This window comes from Marmota monax, unplaced genomic scaffold (assembly GCF_021218885.2).
Source record: "Marmota monax isolate L192 unplaced genomic scaffold, Marmota_monax_Labrador192_F-V1.1 WCK01_AAM20220418_F8-fsc00020, whole genome shotgun sequence".
In the NCBI taxonomy this organism is placed as follows: domain Eukaryota; kingdom Metazoa; phylum Chordata; class Mammalia; order Rodentia; family Sciuridae; genus Marmota; species Marmota monax.
Genome location: NW_026692912.1, coordinates 15033754 through 15056986, shown reverse-complemented (window position 1 = coordinate 15056986; position 23233 = coordinate 15033754). Strand labels below are relative to the sequence as shown.

At 56.0% G+C, this 23233-nt stretch overlaps 1 protein-coding gene across 9 annotated transcripts in view; it reads right to left on the bottom strand.

Annotated features, from left to right (window-relative positions):
- Window positions 1-23233, bottom strand: part of Dab2ip (DAB2 interacting protein) — a 184974-nt gene that overhangs the window by 83506 nt on the left and 78235 nt on the right. For 7 of the 9 annotated variants that reach the window (XM_046451331.2, XM_046451329.2, XM_046451337.2 and 4 more), the window contains one exon: window positions 14153-14256. In XM_046451331.2, the coding sequence (XP_046307287.1) occupies window positions 14153-14256 (104 nt within the window). The other 2 variants (XM_046451335.2, XM_046451334.2) reach the window with 2 other exon arrangements.

Sequence of the window (23233 nt, the reverse complement as noted above, 5' to 3'; positions counted from 1 at the left end):
AACCACCTCTTTGTGTCCCAAGGGGCACATGACCACCACAGGCAGGCGTCTATCCTGGCTCTCCCAGGAGCCTGAAGGCCACCTGGCAGTGAGGACAGAGACATGAATGAACATGCTTGCAAAATGATCCTGGAACCACAGAGCGACATCCAGTTTGGAAGTTCTGAACTCTTTGAACAAGCACGTTCTTCTAAAGCAACCTCAGAGACTCCCTGGGTGCACAGGGCACAGGGCGGGCAGGACTGCTCAGGTGACGCCTTGGCTTTCATCCCGGGGAGCAGGGACTGATGTCTAAAGCGCAGCAAGCAGCCCCCAGAGTTCATGGGGACCACGCGGCTCTGTCCCCAGATGGGGCACTCCACCTCTGAGAGCACAGCCCTGTGCCTGTGCGCTAGTCAGGCAGCTGCGCTGGTTTCGGAAGGCCCCAGGGTTTTTTTGACAAGCTGCACCCTCAGCCTGTCCCTGATGCCTGGGTCTGGACAGCTGCGTGGCCTCTGCCCTTCTCTGAGGATGGACACAGCCCCTTCCCGGGCTGACCCACAAGCCCCCTGGACTTCTTCCATATCACTGACCAAAGCACAGGGCAGACCCACATGGGGAACCAGGCCCGAGGACTGCTGGGTCCCCAAGCAGCTCCCCACGCCAGCTGCAACCACGAGCCACTGTCCTGAAGTCTGGCTCACGCCCCGCTCCTTCTCGGGAGCCTCTCCAGTCCTCGCGATTGCAGCCGCCTGGTTTCTTCATTCGCCCATTTCAATCAATTCCAAGTGATGATGATGATGATGATAAGTGACCAGCTATTGAGCTCTGGTTCTGCCAAGTGGCTGTGTCCCATAGTAACTCACTGCATACCTCCCACTCCGGGGGGAGACCTGCTCTGGAGGCCCAGGGCCTCTAATAGGAGGAGTCCTTAAGAGGATGCAGGCTGCAGAATTGAGACCGTTTGGGGTTGTTAGGACAGGAAATGGGGGCTTGGAGAAGCAAAGGCACTAGCTGAGCTGTCATGTGGTAGAGCTGGGACTCTAACCAGGAAAGTCCTGTTCCTGGGTGAACAGGGGAGAGACCCCTCCACACCATGTGAAACTACAGCTCAGATCATCCGCCTCCATGCTCTGACCCAGGTAGAAGGGGAGGCACACAGGACCCACCTGGAAGCTCAGTCCTGTCCTCATGTGCACCTGGCCCTCAGCCCAGGCGGCAGCAGCTAGGAAACCACGGGCCTGCGTTCCAGCCCACCACCCACACACCGGGGAGCCCTGCATCGAGACACCAGTCTCTGCACCACTGTTTCTCCCTCTCCGTGGAGTGCGGAGCACGTGCCTGGCACACAGCAGCTATGCAAACAAGGCAAATTCCAGTTCCAGCATTCCCAACCCCTTCATCTATTTAATCTTGTCTTTTCTGCCCAGGGCCTGCCTTCATCACCCTCTCCCCTTCCAACCAACTGACCATGAGGCACTGAAGATGGAGTGGGGGGGCTGACACAGCTTTGTCTCCCATTGGCTCCTCAGCTGCCCACACTGGAACCCCAAGACAGTGCTCAGCAAGCCCAGAGACAGAACCCATGGCCCTCCTTCAACAGAGGCCCAGCATCTAAGGTCCATACTCAAACAGAGAGCCTTCAAGGAGGGAGGCTGTTTTGACAGACATCTCTCTTAATATCTTTCTGAGGCTTTGTTCAAATGCCAAGAATACATCTAAATCAAAAGGAAAGGCACAGGAAGATCCCATCCAGATACTGCCACCTCTCGGCCCCAGGCACACAGGCCGTAGGCAGACCTAAAACATCAGCAGGCTGCAGGGATACCAGGGCGGGGGGGGGGGGGGAAGGTAGTGGGGGTCCTGCCTCCTGGGTCACAGATTGAGAGCCAAGAGGGCCCAGAGACAGGCCAGTACCACATGAGGCCCCTCATGAAGCCAAGAGAACAGTAGGACTTGCCCAGAATGCTGGGCAGTGGCAGGACAGCAGAACCCAGGTCCCCTTGCTCCTCAAAACCCCAGCCACTGACATTTCAAGAATCCACCAGGCTAGCCAGGTATGATAATGCACACCTGTAGGACCAGTGACTCAGGAGGCTGAGGCAAGGAGGATCACAAATTTGAGGCCCACCTGGGCAACTTAGAGACCTTGTCTCAAAACAAATTTTATAAAAAGGGGGCCTGGGGACAGTTCAGAAATAAAACTCTCCTGGTTTCAACCTTGGTACTGAAAGGAAAGCGGGGTCTGAGGGGATCTCCCAGGTTCCCCCTTTGGCAGGCCTCCGCCTTCCCATCTGTAGCTAAGGGGCTGGGTTGGGTGATCATCCAGACCTTCTCGGTACTGATATTTGAGGTTCTCTAGTCAGAGCAGCGGCTAGGGCCAGGCTGCCTGGCTTTCCCGAGCTTGACGCTAACAGTACACCAAGGAATTCTCTGGCTTTGCCCGGGTCCTCAGATGGGCCACTCTCTTGCCCTCCTTCCCAGGTGCTGGGGCCCTGCCCTTAGCAAGCTGTCCATCCCTGGCCTCCTACCCCAGGGGGTATGTGCCATCAAAGAGGATCCCAACTGGGGGATGACTCACAGAGGACAGAATGTCAGACATTGTGACAGGTGAAGGAGGGAAGGCCTTTAAAGCTGGATTAAGTTGGTGCTTTCTGATGGCCACCCACTCACATGCCCCCCTATGCCCTCAGAACCCTGCCCACCCCATGCCAGCACTCCATCAAACACAAAAACCCCCACGCTCCACTTCGCCTTGAGAGGCAGCCGGACTACTTGGGTTCAACGAAGAGAACCAATGAATAGACTATGAGAGCCCAAGAAGGGGCTGGGACACTCGAGGGTCACTCTTGCCCTGAAACACTGCCCAGAAAACCAAAACTAAACACCTTCACATGGAGAAACACATAGGGCCAGAAACACGCAAGTTCAAGAACAGGCATCCACACAAATACACATGTGTGCTCGCCTGCAGAGAAAGGCTCACGCAAGCGTACGCGTCTCCCCAACACAACCGCGCCACAGACACGGAGACCCATGTGCGCATGGGTCAGCACACACACACGTACAGACACACAGGTTAACAAGCACACTGAAACAAACCCACGTGTATACACCACGCTCAGCCGTCAGCACGACACGGACACATGGGCCCATCTCACCAGAGCAGGAAGGGAAGGTGGCCCAGAGGTCAAAGAGCCGGGAACCCAGAGCCTTCAGGGTCCTGTGGTCTGGCAAGAGCTGGAGACCCCTGCCCCAAACACGTCTCCTCCTGCCCATCAACACCCCTGAGATCGCACCCTGAACACACCTGTGAGGTCCGAGGCACCTCCATGTCCAGGAATCCCCAGGTAAAAGGCAAATGGCTCCACTGCCCTCTGAAGAGGGGAGAGCAGAGGGCTCCACTGCTCAGTGGCTCTGGGACCTTAGGCCGGTGGCTGAATGTCCATGGATGTCTTCTTCTGTAAAATGGGGACAAGAAGCAGTCCCAGCGGTGATGTGATGAGGCGACACATAGAAGGACCGCAGCCCGCTTCCCGGCACACACTCCATCCTGCCTGCTGACATGGTCACTTTGTTGTTTCCCTGTGACCACCAGCCTCGACACAAGCCAGAGGGCCCCTTGCACCACGGGCTTTGCTCACCCTCAGGTCCCTCCCCTGGCTGGGTCTCCCCAGTGCCCTTGGGCCCGGCCAGGTCTCTCTGCCAGCTCATCGTGGTTGTGATTATCCATGAATTTGTTTAGCGTCCCCACCCCCTCTGGGCTGTAAGAGCCCCAGAGAAGGACCATGGCAGCCCATGGCAGGGTGGCAGGTATTTCCTAAATATTTCCCGAATGAATTAAGACGTGTTTATGACAAAAGAAAAAGGAGAAAGGACTCGGAGAGGCCCTTTAAAGGATCCCACTTTGAAACAATCTGAACGGGATGGTGGAGGCGGCGGCTCTGGAGGGCAGTTTAGAAACAGAGGGGAAGACAGCAGGGCAGCCTCGCAGAGGGAACCCGAGCCCAGTCGCAGCTCAGGCACAGGCTTCGGGGAGGCAGGGCTGAGTCTGGCTCCCTGGGAGGCCCTGGAGTAATCCTAGGGCTTCCAAGTGACACGCCGCGTCCCAGCCTGGGCCCACCACCTCCTTCCCCAGGGTGGGGCACACCCAAGGCAAGGGGGCCCTCAGGAACCCAGGAGTCTGGAGGAGAAGGAGAGTGGAGCCCAGTCACTCAAGGGGCAGAGGGTGTGAGGGGCAGGGGGGGACAGCAGCAAGCCCTCCCATGGCCTGCCAGTGCCCGGGATTGGGGTGCGGGGGCTATCAATGTACTCCTGAGGTCTCAGCAAGGAGCGGCCAGGGTGTGACTCACTGTTCCATAAATCAATCCTCCATCAGCCGGCACTTGCCTCGGGGTAATAGCCCCTCCAGAGGTTTGGAGGCCACAAACACCTCATCAGCTCTGCAAGGCCTGGGCTAGCCCTGGCCGAGGGGTCAGCTGGGGACAGGGAAGCCCGCCCACTCCCTCAGAGGGACTCACCCCTGCAGTGGGGGGTCTCCTTGCTCTTTCTCTCTCTGCACTGCGCCAGGCCCTGTTGCTAAGGTCCCACCCCCAGGGCAGGCTTCCTGAGTGCTTGCTCCCTATCCTGTGCCCTCTGATCCCGAGTGGTAAGACCACGCTCAGGGTCAAGGACACAGGTCCAAACCCAGCCCTGCTATTGATGACAGTGAGAGCTATTCCAACACCCTAACAAGAATGAGTCCATGTGAGTCCATGTTTTCCTGACGCTTACTTCTGGCAATGTATTAGAGCTTTATGTGAATTTTCTTTTGTTGTTTAATTCTCAAAACCCAGTGCGCAGATGAGAGAGCCAAGGCTCAGAAAGGGCAGGCAACTTGCACAGGGCCACACAGCCAGGAAGCAGCAGCCAGGTTCAATCCAGGTGGTCTGCTCCAGAGCTGTGCTTCCTACATGATTCCACTAGAGACCCCGAGGCCCTGGGCAGCTGTGACTCTGTTTCCCATCTGTACAGCGAGGAGACTGGTCTAGCTGACCTCTAAATCCTTTCTAGCTTGGGCATGCCTCCCTGGTGACTCATTTGCAAGTGACAACAAATGACAGGGACTTTCTGGGGACAACAGCTTGCCCAATGGAGGTGTGCTAATGGTAGATGACCCTGCCTTGCCCTCCCAGGCATCCAGCAGCCCAGGCCAGCCCCAGGCCAGCAAAGCCGGAAGAGGTGTTATCTGATTATCCCTGGATGAAGAGCCAATGGGAACAGCAGACCCCCAGGCGCTCCTGGCCTTGGGAGGAGGGTGGCGAAGGCCCCCTAAATCCCTGAGTGAGTGAGCCATCCACACCAGGGACACCAGACCCACGTCAGGGGAGGACCTTGCAGGCCACTGTCCTCCCATTGTCAGGCCAAGCTCCCAGGGGAAGTCCAGGCCTCCAAAGGCTCATGGGAACCCCGGGTGCAGTGTCAAGGTCAATGTCCAGGCCTGGGCGGTGTCTCCCTGGGGTTCTGTGGTAGGGTGGTGACTTTTCCTGACCTCTCTTCCCTGCTCACCCCACTCACTCCATTTAACCCATTAACTTCCACCAGCCCCTCCAGTGCCCACCAGGGTCAGGCCTTGCCCCAGTGCTAAGGGCTCAGATGAATCAGAAACAGCCTCTGCCCTCGAGAAGGTCACCACGGGCTGGGCTGATGGGAGAGGGACACGTGGTGGTGAATCGTTAAGTGACAGAGTCCTTGAGAGAGGATGTGCAGGCAGAGTTGTTCTGGAGACTGGGGAGGGGGCTCTTGCCCAGGTGAGGGCGTCACAGGGGAGGGAGGGAGCCCAGGATGGCAATGAGGGAACTGTGGCCGAAGGACCAGCCTGGTCCAAGGCACAGGGGCTGGGACAGACAGTGGGTCCTTGAATGCCAGGCTGGGGAACCAGATCCCCCCATTGCTAGGGGCTGTCTCAGGCACTGGGGCAGAGAAGTAACAACCATGGCTCATTTTAAATGTTCTTTAAGCAATTCCACAGGAAAAGTCACTCATCCCGACGTGAAGACTTGTGTCAAAACAGATGTCACTGCTGCCACCTCCACAGAGGGCTTCCTGGCTTTGGAAACAATTCCCACCGGAGAGCTCAGATATAATTATGTCTGCAATCCCAACCAAATGCCACTTGATCGCTTTATCTTCCTAGCGTGAGGAGGGCGAAGGCATCTGAGCCTTGTCCTCCAACATCCATGCTCCTGGTTCCAGGCAGGAGGGAGGGGAAGGGGGAGGGGCTGCAGGGCCACAGGGAAGGAGAAGAGAGGAGTATTTCTCTCCACCCTAGGGTGTCTGCCTTCTAACCCATCGAACCAGGCCTGTGGGATGCAGGACAGGACAAAGTAAGGCAGGGAGAAGGGAGGCCCACATTCAAACACCAGCTCTGTCTGCTCTTGGCTGTGTGACCTAGGACCACACATCTCCCTCTCTGGGCTTCAGCGTCCTCATCTGTAAGAAGGACAGGATAACAACACTGGCTAGCAAAGACTGGGCAGGGGGCGGCTGCCAGGCTCTGTGAGGACTTCCACATCCGGGCTCGGAGCTGAGCAAGCCTCGGCCAGTTCTTCCCTCTCCCTTGTCTCCCACCGTTCTGCCACCTTTGGGAAGTGGGGTGCCTGTGATCTGCCTCCCGTTGTAAGGATGAAATGAGACAAGACCTAGGAGTGCCCAGCGCCTGCCCTGGGCCTGGGGAAAACAGGCTTCAGGATCCCCCCTACGGAGAAGCAAAGAGTAGTAGAGACGGGTTCCAGCCGGGCCAGCAGGCCCAGGCTCTGACCACCACCCCACCTCTCCCGGAATGCCCACCTGGCTCCCTCCCACACCAGGAGTAAGGCTGGAACAAGCTGCCTGTCAACTGTCAAAGGGTGACGGTGGCTGAGTATCCACTGGTGACCACAGCGCTCTGGCCACCTCCGCCTGTGCCCTTCCTCATGGGAGGCTATCTTCATCCCAAACCTTCCCCTCCAATGTCCCTGACCACGGTCTCCTCTAAACATTCCAGCTCTCTGGTCAACCCAGGCCCAGCAGTGGCCAGCTGATGGGGTGCTCCCTGACTGAAGCGGATCCCACCACCTAGCAGGTGGCTCCGTGGCTCTGCAGCTCTCAGGCTCCCTGGGCCGGCACACAAACCCCCAGGACATCACTGGGAGTAGCCACCCAGGCGGCCACTCGCTGCCCTCTGCTGCCCCCAACTGGCAGGAAAACACCCTGCACAGGCACCTCCAGTTCTGTCCATCCGGACTGGCCATCTGAGAACTCTGTGGCCTCTGGTCAGTGAGGCCCTCACTCCCCACCTCTCTCCACCTCCTGGAGCCACAGCTTAGCCTACAAGCTCTTGGGGGGGGGCATGGTGCTGTGGGGCAGCCGGTGAAGATGGGGGTGTTCAGGTTCCCTGGAGCTCCGGGGCAGTACTGAGCAGGGGTGCACCCCTGTGCAAGCAAGGGGTTGTGCCTCCCCTGTGCCAGGTACTGAGCGCTCATGGCTCCGGTGTTTGTTTATAGATGGGGAAAGAGAGGCTCAGAGTCGGGGCAACTTGCCTGAATCACAGAGGGGACAGTAGCCAAGATTCGAGTCCTGCTGGAGGAAGCTGGGGCCCAGAGAGAGAGTGAAGAGTGGAAGGCAGAGCCCCCGACAGCCTCCCGCCCGCTGCCCTGAGCCTGCCTGAGCCCCCGTTAGTACAGAATAAAGTTGACAAGGATCCGATTATCTGAGCCTTGAAGGGCAGGGCTGGGAAACGGAGCTTTCAAGGAAGGTCTAGGAGGTGCCCCTGAAGACCCCAGGGCAGAAGAGGAGGGTACGGGGGCTCCCTGTTCCCTCCCCTTTCCACACCCCCCTGGGCCAAGCTAGCACACCCAGGATGAGAAGAGAGATTCCAGGGTGCCTGGAAGTGAGTTCTCCCCCCACTTCTGCCCTCAACATCCCCCCTCCCAGCAAGGACATTCTAAGCCCAGGTGTTGGGGTGGGAAGGGCTCCCAACAACCTGCTTGAACCTATCCTGAACCTGCCACCCCAGTTCCAGTCTCTATCCACTGAAGGAGGTCCTGCTAGCTCGGTGTATTCCTGGGTGAAGCACATTCTGCACCCCAGGTCTGCTCTGATGGACTCTGGTCTATCTCAACTCCCTCTTTGGGGACTCCATACTTCTGTTAATACAGCCTCATATTCTATTTACTCTGTTCACTGTCATGGGTCTCCTCTCACTTATATTCCAGCCATGTCTCCACACCTCAGCCCCCAAACTGCTCTCCGTTACTCCTGATGTTTCTCATCTCCTGACCTTCACAGGGGCTGTCGTGACGGCCTGGAATATCCTTTTCCTCTCCCTGCCTGGAAATTATAAACCCAGCCAACCCCTCTACATTTTTGCAGGGGGCAACTACATTTTAATCCTACGTGTATCCTCAGTGCCCAGCACAGGCCCTGACACATGGTTGACACTGATTAAAAATTTATTGAAAGAAAGGAGGAAGGTGGAGAGGGCTGAGGGAAAGTGAGTGAGTTCACAGCCAGGAAGGACCCAGGGAGTCGTAGGACCTGGGGCCTGTCCCTCCTCCGAGAGCCTTGGAGAGGAGCCCCGTACAGCAGAGCTAACAAAACCACCTTCCTGATTATCAGAGGGGTGGGCAGCCCCCAACCCTGCCAAATGTCACAGTGCCACCTCTGGCCTGGCTCAGACTCTGGCCTGGCTCCAAATAGGGAAGCTCCCATATCCCTGGCCCACACTCCTGCCCTGGCCACCCTGGACAGCTCCTGCATCTGGTGGCCTGTGACAACATCCCCACCTCCTACATTCCCCTACAGAAAGGGGCCTCTTCCCACAGAACACAGGCCCAGACGGACGACAGGGACTGTCCCTTCAGGTTTGAACAGCTTGCTAACAATTAAGTCCCAGGGAAGGCAGGGCTGGAGGGGCTGAGGGTGCTGGGACCCGTTCTCCCACCGACTCTCACCTGCTGACCACTTGCCAGACACCGGGTCAGCAGAGTCCAGCTCCTAGCACAGAGCAGAGCAAGGGACATGAGTCTCATGGGCAAATTCCTCATACTACCAAGTGGGTGCTGGGATCCCTAGTGTGGGGCCTCAGCCTGGGGCTCAGCACAGCTGCCCTGCCACAGGCATCCATGTGTCCCAAGGGGTGGTGCATTTGAGATGCCAGAGGCAGTCCAGACTGGTGCAGGGAGCCCCCGAAGGGGACCTGGCACGCCTGCCCTCCCTGGGCCTCAGTTTCCCTGCGTGAGGGCAACCCAGAGCTGCCTTCATGGAGAAGGGGCATTGGTGGGGGACTGTGCCACAGAGAAAGCTGCTCTCCTGTCCCACAAGTCACCCCTCCTCTGACAGGCAGCCCCCGACCAAGCTGTGGGTCCAGGGCCAGGAGATGGGGTTGTGCCAAAGAGCATGAGGAGGCATCGGGGCCTCCTAGGGCACTGGGACCCACAAAGGGCTATTCCAGGAAGCCCCCCACTGCCCGGAAGTGATGGGAGCCAGAGGAAGGCCCACTCGGGAGCAGGTGGCGGATGTCCAGTGAGGATGGGGCGTGGTGAGCCCTGGGCTCAGCTCCAGGCCCTGCCCCAGACAGGCCCTGTGACCTTGGGAAAGGACCTTCCCCTCTCTGAGCCTCATTGCCTCCTCGGTGTGGGGAGGGTTGGACAGATCGTTTCTGACCGCCTTTCTATGCTGGGCCAGGGGTCACCCTTCAGTCTTCACCAGGAGCCTTGCCCCTGTGGCTCCTGCATTCTAGAGAAATGCAAAGGCTTTAGTACCCACCCCAAAGCCCCTCACTTCTCACCCCAGGCCTTCTCCCTTATGCCCCCAACCCATCCAACACCTCGATCACAATCACTCAGGGCCGTTGGCTTGCTCCTGCTCAGTTAGATATCCATCGAATTGAAATATTCTTCTCCTTTTGTTCCTGAAAAACTCCTACACATCCCTCAAAGTCCAGCCTCAAAGATTCCTCCTGCAGGAATTCTTTTCCCTCCTCCCCAGGCAGAGACCCCTTGTTCTGGGTTCCTGCAGCACCCCAGGCACACCTGTCACGCCTCAGTACCAAGCACCTGGTAAAAGTGAGTTCTTGAAAAGAACCAAAGACCTGTGTGCCGAAGCACCTGCCATCGACCTGATACTGAGTTCATCTGCAGCTCCTGACAGCCCCCTGGGCCTTCCCCTCTCTGACACTTTTTCTTCTCCATCTCGCAAAAAATAGCCCTGAGACCTAATTTCAGCTAAACCTTCAAACACGACTCTCCACTTTCAACTTCCCGAGAAGGGACCAATTGGCTGACAAGTTTCCCCGAGCCTCTGCCACCCCCCCCCCCCACCCAGACCAGACCGGCAGGAGCGCCTCAAGGTGGGTGGGAGGGGGCGGGGCAAGTGAAGGAAGGGAAAGGACTCTGCCCACAGCCCAGCTGGGAAGGTGGCAGGCTGAGGGACTCTCCAGAGACCAGAAGAGTCACCAGCTCCCCCCTCACCCCAGCAAACTGGGATCCCTGGGAGCACGCTGCTCAGGGACTCTGGGGCCCCAGAGGCATGGTCTCTACAGATCCAGGGCCTCACTTGCCACCTGACCCCTGCCCTCCTCCCTCCCTCCCTCCCAGGAGAAGACAGCCTCAGAGCTGAAGGCAGGAGGCCTCTCCCAGACCCTCCAGCATCCTCCCATTAACCCAAGGTCCCCTGCAGCTCTTGTGGGTACATGCCAGTCTCCTGGCCCTCTGTGGCCCTGGGGAACCACTGTCCCATCCCCCAACCCCACCTGTAGGTAGGAGGAAGTTACACCAGATGGGCAGGAAGGGTCCACATCTGGTCCAAGTCACAATGAAGGTCTGAGGCCATGCAGGGGCCTCAAAGTCACGTCAGCTGACCCTCAAGCCCTTTCTTTTATGGGCTGCACCAGGACATTTAAGCACCTACTGTATGCCTAAAGCACATGCTGCCTTACAAAGTCCATCCCCTTTAGTTCACAAAAGGGGAAATGAGGTTCTCCCTGGTCACAAAGTCTCTAGGGGCAGAGAGGGGGACAAGCACCAGATCACCAATGCCCTTCAGAGGGGCTTGGGTCTGCACTGATGCACGTGCATGGGACCAGCCAGGCTTCCAGCACTTTCAGATGACCTCTGACCAGTCCAGGCCTTCCCTGCCTTGGTTTTCATGGCGCAGGGAACAGAAGGAGACCTAGAGACCTTAGCCCCTGAACTAAGGTCTCCCAACGGGGCACCTCCACAAGACATGGTGACATCCTCACTCCCGGGTTTAAAATGACAGCAGCAGCAGCAGTGACTCGGGTACATGCTGTGGTGTCTCCTGCCTCCCCCAGGCAAGAGCACGTTCCCCGGGCTCCCTCGGGGTCTACACAGAGCAGCTGCCGAGCTCGTGAGGATGGAGCCGGGGAACAAGCTCGGGGCTGGGCTGTGCTTCTGGCCCTGCCACAGGCTCTGTGTGCAGGTCTGTCCCCAGGACACGGGCCCGGCTCACCTGGCTTCCCCCAAACACCATCCTCTGCCCCTGCCCCAGCCCTCCCCATATCTTTACTGGTCTAAAAGGGAAACGTGACTTGAATGAGAATGTTGGATTTCATCTGTCAAGCACCGCCATGGGGTCAAGCCTGGTGGCACGCTCACAGTGAGTCTTCAGGACAGGTGCCAGCTCCACATGTCACTGTTGAGGATACGAGGCTCAGGGAGGCCAAGTGCCTCAGGAGGCCACGCAGTTCATGAAAGGGCCGAGATTAGAACCCAGCTCCCCAAACTCAAGCTCTCCAGGGCCCCCAGCTCCAAGCCTCTGGCCCAGGATGGAGTCTCAGCTCACACCCCTTTCCTTAACTGCTGAACACAGAGAAAGGACCAAGGTCCCCAGAGATGCACACAAAGCTGAAATGTCCCACTGTTCCAGCATTTCTGCCTGCCTATCACTCAGGAGCTGTGTGACACCAGGAAAATGACTTCACCTCTGTGAACCTCAGTTTCCTCATCTGCGAAATGGTGATATTTATGATACCTACCAACAGGGTTGCCATGAGCAGTGGGCAAAATGACCACCTTAAAGGTGCTCTGCAGACCTTCCCTGGGCAGGTGGGCTGTGGGTGCAGTCCTGGGGGCTAGAGGCTGGCAGGCTATCTCTGACTCTGATCCACAGGTAGTTTCCACCCAGGAAACCGAGCAGAGACACCACGACGGGAAACCCGCCAAGCCCCGCTGGCAATTACAGGGCTGCAAATTCCAGCAACTCAGGTGTGCTGGCGTGCTTATTAGAGCAGCAAAGAACGGGAAGCAGCAGAGAAAGGTTGCTGATGGGGCTCCTCCTCCTCAGCCCCAGGAGGCGCACTCTTTCCCAGTCACAGCTCTGCCTCTCACCTCTACTAGCACTTGGAGCTCGGACAAGTGCCTTAACCTAGCAGAGCCTCAGTTCCCTCGCCTGGAAGATGGGTAACCAAAGCATCAGCTGCAGGGCTGTCGGAGATGAGGGAGATGAGGGATGCAGGACAGAGCCACACGCAGCAGGTGAACAATCAGTGGAGTGGACTACTGGATTATTATCCATAGTGCCCTGAGGTCCCCTGAAGACTCACCCTGCCCACTGTGGCCTTGGAGACCAGAGAGGGTGGGATTTGGCCTCTGCTCCAGTGGGTGGGAATGGGTGTCACCCTAGATGAGTTCCCAGGGACCTACTGGCCATATCCAGAGGCATGACCCTGAATGCTCTCAGCACAGGCTCCTCCTCCACGCCAGAGGCCCGGAACTCTGCACCACCTGTCAGGGGAGCTTGGTAAAATGCAGATGCCCAGGCCCAGCGAGCCGCAAGCTGGAAGGGGCCCCAGGACCCATCTTCAAAGCATTTTTCTGCCATATAGACAGGCAGATGGGTCAGCGGTCCTGGGCAGGGCTCCACCTGACCTGTCACAGCCTGCTCTCCAGCCTCATCTCACACCAGCCCTTCAGTCCCCTCACACCAGACCCAGCCAGTGTCTCAGCATCCCTCAGCACATCCATGTCATCACAAGTCCCCTTACTGCCTCTATCAACAGCCAGTTTCCACTGATCCTGCAGGACCCAGCTCAAAAGTCAGCTCCAGGGAGTCCCTCTCTTACCTACTGGGACAGTCAGCTACTCCAGCTCCCCTGCAGTCCCCGAGTCAGGGGTACAGCCAAGTCTGCCACTCTCTTCCCCGCACCTCTGTCCTCTGCCGGCCACAGGGCTGGCTCCTCGGCCCGTGGGCCTCAGCTCAAACATCACCTCCCGACCACACCACCTCAAACAAGCTTCCTGTTTCCCTGGTCAACTCAAGAGTGAGCAGGAGGGGGCTTTGTCCACCGTGCTCTCCTGACCTGTGTCTCTGCTCAGCCCACCACCGGCATGGGCCTGGCATGGGACAGGCATGCCACAACTCTCCAGTGAAACAGGGGATGATCACACAGGCAAACAGAAGCTCCGATACAGACCTGGGCTCCCTGGGGAAGACCACGTGCCCGCCACAGCATCGGACAGAGGGTCACATGCTGTGCTTGCTGAATGAGGGAGGGAAGGGACCCGACCCTCTGTCTGCCTGTGTGGCAATACCAAGAGGCACGGAAGTCCGATGTAGGGGGTCCCTGGGTTCTGTCTGTCTCCACAAAGTCATTTAAGTTTGTAAAAAAGAAAAGAAATTATGTGTGCGAATGGCCTAAATTCCAAAAGCTATAATATATAGGCTGTGATCTGTCAATTCTAAGGCATCATCGGTTGGAGAATACAGAATTATTTTATTTCCCACCAAGACAGAACTGAATTATGACCGGCCAGGGACTACCGCATGACAGACCTCAAGACACCCAAACGACACCCACCCCATCAGGGTGGGGAAGCGTGGAGTGTGGGGGACGTAGCTTAATCTCTTCTCTTCCTGGGCCAGGGCGCTCCATGTCTGGTGGCCTTCAGGGATGCCTGTCCTCCACCTGACCCCTCCCTTGAAGGATGGGACCCATGTGGCCCCGGGGGCAGGGCTGAGCCACGGAGAGGGGAGCAGCCAAGGGATTGGATACCTAGAGCAAGGGAGGCTGGACGCTCTCCCGGTCCATGAGGCTCCAGGAAGGGGGACCACGGGGTCGCAGAGCAGCACCCCGGGGCCAGGTGGTGATGGTTGGTGGCAGTGTCGGTGGTGGTGGTGACGCAGAGATAGTTACCGTGACCCGGAACGGTGAGGCAGCTGAGGGCTCCATGCTGGGGCTCTTCTCTGAGAGGCTGCCGGGCAGGCTGCGCCGGGAGCCGGGCCTTTCTTGGGGTGACTCTGTCGAGAGAGGGAGAGAGGAGGTGAGTACATCCGGTAGCTAAAGCACATCCACGGAGGCCTCCCTGCCACTCGCATCCAGCCACGCACAACCCACAAACTGGTCCCTATAAAGTGGGGCAGCAGAAAAGTTCAGCAGAATTAAAGAGAGGATTACCATCCGAGGCAGCAGCTCCACTCCCGTGTGACACCCCGAAGAAGGGAAAATGGGGACATGGACAAACAGTGCATGCAAATGTTCAGAGCAGCTTTGTTCATGACAGCCAAATTGCAGGCACGACTCAGTGTCCATCAACAGATGATTGGATAAACACACCGCTACACACACGTAAGGGAATGCCGCCTGCCCCAGAGGAATCAGGTTCAGAAGAGAGTCACAGGGTGGACAAACCTTGAAGGAGCATCATGCCAGGTGACGCACACCAGACACAGAAGGACAAATGTGGATGGATTCCACCTCAGTGGGGAATATTTAGAATAGGCAAATGCACTGGGACAGAAAATAGATCAAAAGTTCCCAGGAGCTAGGGGGGGGATGGGAAATGGTCACCGAATGGTTCAAAGTTTCTGTCTGGGAGAATGGAAAAGTCGTAAAAATGGGTGGTGGCAATGGTCATACAGCATTGTAGGTGTTTTTTTTTTTTTTTTTTTTTTGGTGGTGGGATACCAGGGATTGAACACAGGGGCACTCGCCCACTGAGCCACATCCCCATCCCTGTTTTGTATTTTATTTAGAGACAGGGTCTCACTGAGTTGCTTAGTGCCTCGATTTTGCTGAGGCTGGCTTTGAACTCATGACCCTCCTGTGTCACTCAGCTTCCCGAGCCACAGGGATTACATGTGTGTGCCACTGTGCCCGGCTGTAGATGTTCTTAATGCCACTGAGTTGTATACTTAAAATGGTTAAAATGAGCTGGGCATGGAGGTGCACACCTGTAATCCCAGCTGCTCAGGAGGCTGAGGCAACAGGATCGAAAATTCAAGGCCAGCCTCTACAACTTAGTGAGCCTCTGTCTCAAAATAAAAGTAAAAAGGGTTGGAGATGTGGCTCAGTGGTACAGTGCTCCTGGGTTTAATCCCCAGTACCATCCTCCCCACCACTAAAAAAAAAGGGGGGGTTAAAATGTATTTTAACACAATTTTTAAAGTATATCCCCCAAACCTCACATGTCTTATAAAGTCCTGAGCTCCCTGTTCATGGAAGTATACAAGCAAATCAGGCCTCTCCTGGTCAGAAGTGTGGAAGACATCTGCCCCCCCGCCAAGCAGGCAAAGCCATCGACCCAGGCCTGGGCCCCTTCCTGCAGATCCCTTCTGTCAATGAGAATCGGGGATCTCTGACTTCCAATCCAGATCCTCTTTTGCCGAGGCTTTAAGCGTGGGAGGTCTGCAGAGGCCAGGCAGGTGAGGAAAGCAGCCTGGCTGATTACTGCTACTTCACAAGAGGGAAAATGTAACCAGAGCTTCCCACAGCTTCCGGCAAAGCCAGAAATCTGGGATTTTAAAAAACCCGAAATATTCGGACTTTTACATGGTGACAGCTCAAGAGAATCTTCAGCCACCTTCTGACCACACCCACTTATGACCTCCTGGGCCGGCTGCTTCCTCACTGGTCCCCCACACCATGCCTCTTCTACTGCTCTGGAGTGGCTCCCGCAGAGGACTCCCTTCCGGAGACCCTTGGTGACCCCCTCCGCCCACCACTCTCAGCCCCCTCTGGCTCCTATAGCAACAGCCAGGCCTGGGCCTCTGGTCTAGCCCTCATTTGCACAGTGCACGCATGCGCACACGTGGGACTCCGGACTCCCACACCTAAGCAGGCTGCATCTCCACATCCCGGCACCCTGCTTGGAGCGTGGTGTGTGTGGGTGCTCGGGAAAGACCTGTTGACTCACAAGGAAGTCTGAAAAGGATGGGGCGGGGGGGGTTTCCCTGGTCCCTGGGGACACGCAGGAGTGCAGAGTGAGAAACACCAGCAAGGTGAATGTACATGTTCCTGTTCGTGGAGGTGCTGAGTGCACACCCCCAGCCCACCCCAAGAACACTGGAGGTGAGGATGGTGCAGTCACGGCAAAGCACAGGGTGCACACGGGGGCTGGCACAGGGTGCACACGGGGGCTGGCTTCTGGGGCCAGGGGCACCTGCTGCATTTCCTGCTCCGTTCTCTCCATGTAACCAAACAGGGGTCCCCAGAAGCCTGAAAGGACTTCAACTAGAACAGGCTCCGATCCCAAGCCCTGGACCACGGCCAAGCAGGCGAAGCCATCGACCCAGGCCTGGACCACGTCCTGCAGAAGCCCCGGTCCCCACTGCTGCCCGTGCAGCCCTGGCTGCTTCCTCTGCTCCGCACGGTCCCCACCCCTCCTCCACTGCCTCCACCAGGCACACGCCAGACACCCACTCTTCTGGAGGTTTCCCTAGGAAATCTCTGCCCACGCTCCCAGTCTGCCTTCTCTCTCCTCCCCCAGCCTGCCTCGGCACTGCCTGTGCTCTGAGACAGCACGCATCACTACCACCTGGGGCGTGTCCCCTGTAATCCACCGCAGCTCTTGTCATCACCACCTGGAGGGGATCCACAAGTGCTCTGTGACAGTGCACGTCACCTCTCCCTGGGAGATGTCCTCTTGTGCTCTGTAACAGCAGGCCACCTCCACCGCGGGGTCCCTTCCACGTGCAAGGCTCTGTTTCCTGCCAGCCTCCTAGGCCAGGCACCCAGCCGCGCTCAGTCAAGTCCGGTCACCTGCTCATCATCCATCAGTAAATATCAGTCCCCGCTGTAGTCGGAAGTCAGTGGGCAGTCAGGCCTCGCCTAGAGGGTCCCTGGGATCACCAGGACAGTAGAGGCTGGGGCCCCCAGAGCACCACGGGAGCCTTTAGAACCATCTTCCCTCTCCCAAGAGGCTTGCACAGGCACGCACACACGCGCACACACACACACACGCACACACCTGCACACACCTGGCTACAGTTTCACCTCCTCTTCATGGCAGGTGGACCTGATGGCTCTAGGCAAGAGGCACATGGTGTCACCTGGTAGGGCACAGGTGCCCAGCGATGCTGACTCTCCCCTGGGACCCAGACTGATGATGACCAGAACCTGCCCCTTCCCTCCTGGGTCAGAGCCAGGAGCTCCTCAGAGGTTGCTTGGTCCAATCTCCCGTTTTACAGATGGTGAAGCTGAGGCCAGAGGGAAAGGGACCTGTTCACTATATCCTGGAGCAAAGACCCTCTTGGGTGCTCCCCAAATAGCTTTAAGGTAGCCTGGAGTCCTGGGCCAGGGCAGGAGGATCTCAGACAGAAAGAACCTTCGGGGCTCGGGCTGCAGCTCAGGGGTGGAGTGCCTGTCCCGAGTGTGCGAGTGTGCAAGGCCCCTGCGGGTAAGAGAGAAGCCCACTCTCCCCCAGGCAAAGCAGCCAGCGCTCCTCCCTGGCCTCTCGGCCTCCAGGCCCACAAAAGAAACTTGAGGGGGGACCCTGATACCTCCGGGGTCACTTTGGTATGGCCCCGGGGCCAATCTGCACCCTTCCCTGCCGGCCTCCTGCTCCAGCTGCTGACCGTATAGACTGAGTCCTGGACCCTTAGCTTCCATGGGACTTGGCCAGTGGGGAGCCCTGGCAGGAGACCAGAGAAGGGACAAGATCGCCAGGGCTGGCTGCCCCCCTCCATGGAAGGCCCCATCAAGACGGCCCTGCCTCCTAGGCACTCACCTCCTAGGACCCCCCTCGGCACCTCTGAGGACCTCCATGGAGCAGCCCCTGCTGGGCACTGCCCCTAGAGGCTCCCTGCACCTGCCACCACCCAGGAAACAGTCCCCTGGTAAGCCCTCCTCAAATCACACCAGTCTGACCCCAGGCACACCCACCTGGTGGGACCTTGGGGCAGCCAGAACGTGCCCAGAGTGTCATTATGGGCAGAGTCTGAGTCCACCTCCAGACAAGGCAACTGAGGTTTCAAGAGGCAAAAGTGACTTCCTCTGTGCGTCCTCCAGGCAGGGAGTGAGGGGATCTGCCGAGAGTCCCTCAAATGATCCCCCAAACCTTAGGGCTTCAGGGAAGGCAAAGGGGACCTGGAGCACGGAGTCCTGGGTGGGGGGACTGGAGTTAGCCCTGACTCTGCTGTGTGACCCCAGGCCAACCCTGCCATCTCTGAGTTTCTGATTGATCCTCAATCCAGTGAGTCAGGAGTAAGAGCAATGACCACTTCCACTCCCAACACCAACCCCCAAATAGAAGAAAAGACCCCTATTTACACAGGAAAAGAAGGCGGGGGGCTGAAGCCCTGGGTCTTAACTGCTCTGTCTCTGCCTCCGGGGACTGAACCTCAGAGACCTAGACCCAAGCACTGCGGCCTTTCTCCTTTGACTTAGCAGCAAAGCTGATGCAAACAGAATCCCAGAGAGGTTAAGTGAATCTGCTAATATCACACAGCATGAAGGTGGCCTTTGTGCAAAAGGATCATGGGGAGGGAGACCCAGCACCTTCTCGTGAGGCTCCCTCAGACCTTGGAGCATGGTCCAGGAGTCTCTGCTGAACTCAGTCTCACTACGTGACCTCTACATGACCTCCCAGGCACCCACCTGGCAAAACTGCATCTTGGGATCAGCTGATGCTGGATCCCCTTTCTACTAGGTCAAAAAAGTCTCCACTCTACCAGCAAAAACAGTCTGCCTTCCTATTCTTAGAAGCCACAGCCAGAGAGATGCATTTTAACCTTCATGTGTTTGCAAAAAATAAATAAAATAAAATCGGTTTCATTCAAATGCTGCTGGCTTGGTTGCCATGGATACCAGCTAATCATGAAGGATGACTGTTACTTGTTCCCATGGAAACACGGAGGCCCAACGAACATCCTGTAATTTCAGACAAGACACCACATTTCAGTTGTCGGATCGCGCTGTCCAGACTTAATGGCTGAGAGCAGGTGGAAGCAGCAGGCGGCGATGCTGGGGTCAGGGCAGAAGGGGCCGGCGGGGTGAGCATAGAGCAGGTGCCAGCCGGGGACCAGTGGCTGTTAACAGTGATCAGGAAAATGCAGATACCATCTCCCGCCTTTTGGCTAGGTCCTAGACCAGTCCAAGATTTAGAAAGAAACCAATTTAAAAAAATTAAGAGGAAACCAGCCCAGAAACGAGAAAGAACCTTTTTGACTCCCAACATTGGCAGAGATGTCATGGCACTCTTTCATCTCTGCTGGTGGAGGGAAAGCTTCAGAGAACATTTAGATAATAGCTACTCAGAACCAAATAAACATACACTCGGACCTGAAATCTCCCTCCTACGGATCCAGACTAGAAAAATGCTCCTTCCTGAGCGCATGGATGCTCACTGCCATACTGTTCATAGGAGCAAAACAGTGGAGGCAGCCTAAATGTCCACCCACAGCAGAACAGACCTTGAAAGAGTCACTTGGTGGAATACTATACAGCAAAGAAAAGGGTAAACTCTCAGGGGCATCATTCTGTGGAGGAAGATGGCACAACAAAGGACCCAGATCTAAACAGGTCAATACGAATAAAACTCAGAAATGAACAAAATCAATTGTAAAAGAGACAGAATGTGATCCACTTAGATACTGGGTTTTTTTAATGCAAATGCTGTGAACAGCAGCTTTATTTGTAGTAGCCCAAAACTGGAAATGATTAAACATTCTCCAACAGGTGAACCCTAAACAAACTGTGTAAGACAGAATAATGGCCCCCAAAGAAACCCACACCCTGATTCCCACAGCCTTTGAACATGCAAATAAAGGACTTTGCAGATGTGATCAGGGATAAAGATTTTGAGATGGAAGATGATCCTGGATTATCTAGGTAGGGACATCGAATCACATGTGTCCTTAAATGTGGAAGAGGAAGGCAAAAAAGTGAACCAGAGAAATATGACAAGACAGAGGACTTTGACAGCACAGGAGGACTCCCAGGTGGCTCTGTCAGTGGATCTAACCCTAACCCTAACCCTAACCCACACACCAAGGAATGTGGTCATCTCTGGTGGAGACTGAAACATCCCTCAGCTGACAGCTGGCAGGGAAATGGGGACCTTGGTCCTCCACCATGTGGAACTGAGACCCACTAACAGGGAATGAGCAATGACGTGGATTTTCCCCTAGAGCCTTTGGAAAGGATGACAGCCTGCTGATATCTTGACTTTGGTCTGTGAGATAGTACACCTGTGGTTTTTAAACTGTGAGTTTTAACTGTTACGGAAGCAAGGAAGACGACCCAGGCTGTGATTCAGGGGCAGAGTGCTTGCCTAGCATGCATGAAGCCCTGGGTTTGATTCCTAGTACCACCAAAAAGAAAAAAGAAAAGGATTGTGTGTGCCATGGAATACTACTCAGCAATGAAAACAGAATGCACCATCCATCCACACGACAACTTGGATGGATCCCAAGGGCGTCCTGCTGAATGAAGAATGCCAATTGGAAAAGGTCCTGAGGCGTGTGGTTCCCTTTGTGTGACATTCTCAAAGCAGTAAAGTGATAGAGATGGAAAGCAGCTTAGGAGTTGATAGAGGATGGGGAGGGCCGGAGGGCGGGTGGTGTGACCATCAAGGGGCAACACAGGATCTAGATGGTCACACACATCTGGGAGGTCTTTGCTGTACCCTTATAGCAGGGTGGTTTTGAAGCTATGCATCTGACCAAATGACAGAGACATGCACACACACAGAAAAGACGGGGGGGGGGGGCAGCCCCTGACATCTGGAAGGCAGCCCAGCACCCACCCACGGCTTAGCCACGATCTTCTCCTTTCGGACGTAAACAGTGTCAAAGGGCACCAGACAAGGGGACTCTGAGACTATGACAGTGAGACACAAACAAGGCCACTTCCCCATTGTGTCTAAGCAACCCACAAAGCCAAGGTCGCAGTGCCACCCACAAAATACCAAGCCTCCTCCTCTCAGCTAAAACGAGAGGCTGCCTCTCCACCAATGAGCTGCAGCTGCCCACAGGTCTCCTCCCCCTGGAGACAGGATTCAGGACGCCCAATCCCGGCCCTGCCTCTGCTTTCCATCAGCAGCCAATCTGGAGGGAGGCCCACCGCCTTAGGCAGACCTCCCCAAACCACCCAGCCCAGGCCCAGGTCTTCCACGTCCGACGTGGACGCCCTGGGTGACCCGGGTGTGCGTTCACCCTGGCCACAGTGGCTAATCAACACCCCGGCCCAGTTGAGGAGTGTTGCTGGTGGGCTGCCGGCTGGAGGGCACAGAAGCTGGAGGGCAGGTACCAGAGTTATGGAAGGTGCAACCACTGCGGGGGACCCAGTCCTCCAAGGACCTCTCTGTACCATTTGCACAGGGACCTGTCAATCTGTACTTATTCCAAAAGTCAAAAGCCAAGGCATACCATGGAAAGTAGGCTGAAATACATTTGATGTCTAGATGACTAAAAACTAATGTGACATTTTCTGTGTGCGTGAGTGCAGTCACACAGAAAAGCATCATAAACTTGCTGGGCGCAGTGGTGAACACCTGTAATCCCAGCTACTAGCGAGGCCAAGGCAGGAGGATCACAAGTTGGAGGCCAGCCTGAGTCACTTAGAGGGATCCTGTCTCAAAATGTAAAATAAAGATGAGTCAGATAACTCATACCTATAATCCTAGCGACTTGGGAGGCTGAGGCAGAAGGGTCGCCAGTTCAAAGCCAGCCTCCGCAACTTACTGAGGCTTCTAAGCAACTTCGTGAGACCCTGTCTCTAAATAGAAAAAATAAAAATAAAAAGGGCTGGGACCTGGCTCAGGGGTATAAATGTCCCTGGGTTCAATCCCTCATACCAAAAAATAAATTATTAAATAAAAATGGTGGTGGGGGGGCGGGCAAGGGGATGTGGCTAAGTAATAGAGGGCCTCTGGGTTCAATTCCCAGTACTGAAAAAAAGAAAAGAAAAACATTATATGTTTGTTGTCAGGGCTTCTCTTCGGAGAACAGGACGGGCTCTGGGTGGGGACAGAGGCTACCCCACTTAGTGAAGGAGAAGTGATTAAGACTTCCCCAAACTGGCAGTAAAACTGAAATGAGAACAGATGATACAGTGACTCAGTACCAGCCGTCCTCTCTGAGTACATCGGGAGAGAAAGGAAAAGAAGCACATCAATGCCAGCCCAAGTGGCCGGCCAGAGAACACGGGTCAGTGGCCAGGTGATCCGAGCAGGGAGCCCTGGGTAAAACATGGCAGACATCGGGGAGTCTTCGGATTGTTAGAACTTCCCAGTCGGAGGTCCTGGGGGGCGCCTCTGTGAGTGTCTCTTTGCCTGCATGTGCCTGCGTGTGTGCGCGCATGCGCTGCGGCAGAGAGGGCTGTGTGGACCCGGTGAATGGAACACATCCACATTGCTGTTATCTGCTTTGACTCCAAGTGAAGAGTGTCCGCAGAACAGATAAGCTGCCACGCTGCACGTCTCCCAGTCCAGCCTTTGTCCATCCATCTCCGGAACAGGTGCTGCTTAGAGGTTATTAAACCTTACTCCTCTGCGACAGGCAGAAACATGGTCCAAAAGAGCCTACGTCCTAATTCCTGGAACCCGTAAATGTGCTCCTTTATACGGCAAAAGGGACTCTGCAGATGTGATTAAGGATCTTGAGATGGGAAGATGATTACCTGGGTGGACCCAATGTCATCACAATGATCAGAGAAGGCAGCCAAGACAGCGAAGGCTATGTCATCGTGGAACCAGAGGTGGGAGACGTGGGGCCATGAGTCAAGGAATATAGGCAGGTTCTAGAAGCTGGAAAAAGCAAATGGATTCTGCCTTAGAGGCTCCAGAAGGAGCTCAGCCCTGCAACGCCTTGACTTCCACTCAGCAAAATGGACTTCAGACTTCTGGCCTCCAGAATTGTAGAACACATTACTGTTGCTTTAAGACACCATGCTTGTTACAGCAGCCACAGGACACTGATTCCCACTGGTACCAGTCAAGGCTCAACCAGTTCTAGTTACATCAAACTAAAGATGAAGGAATGGAGACTGATCATTGGC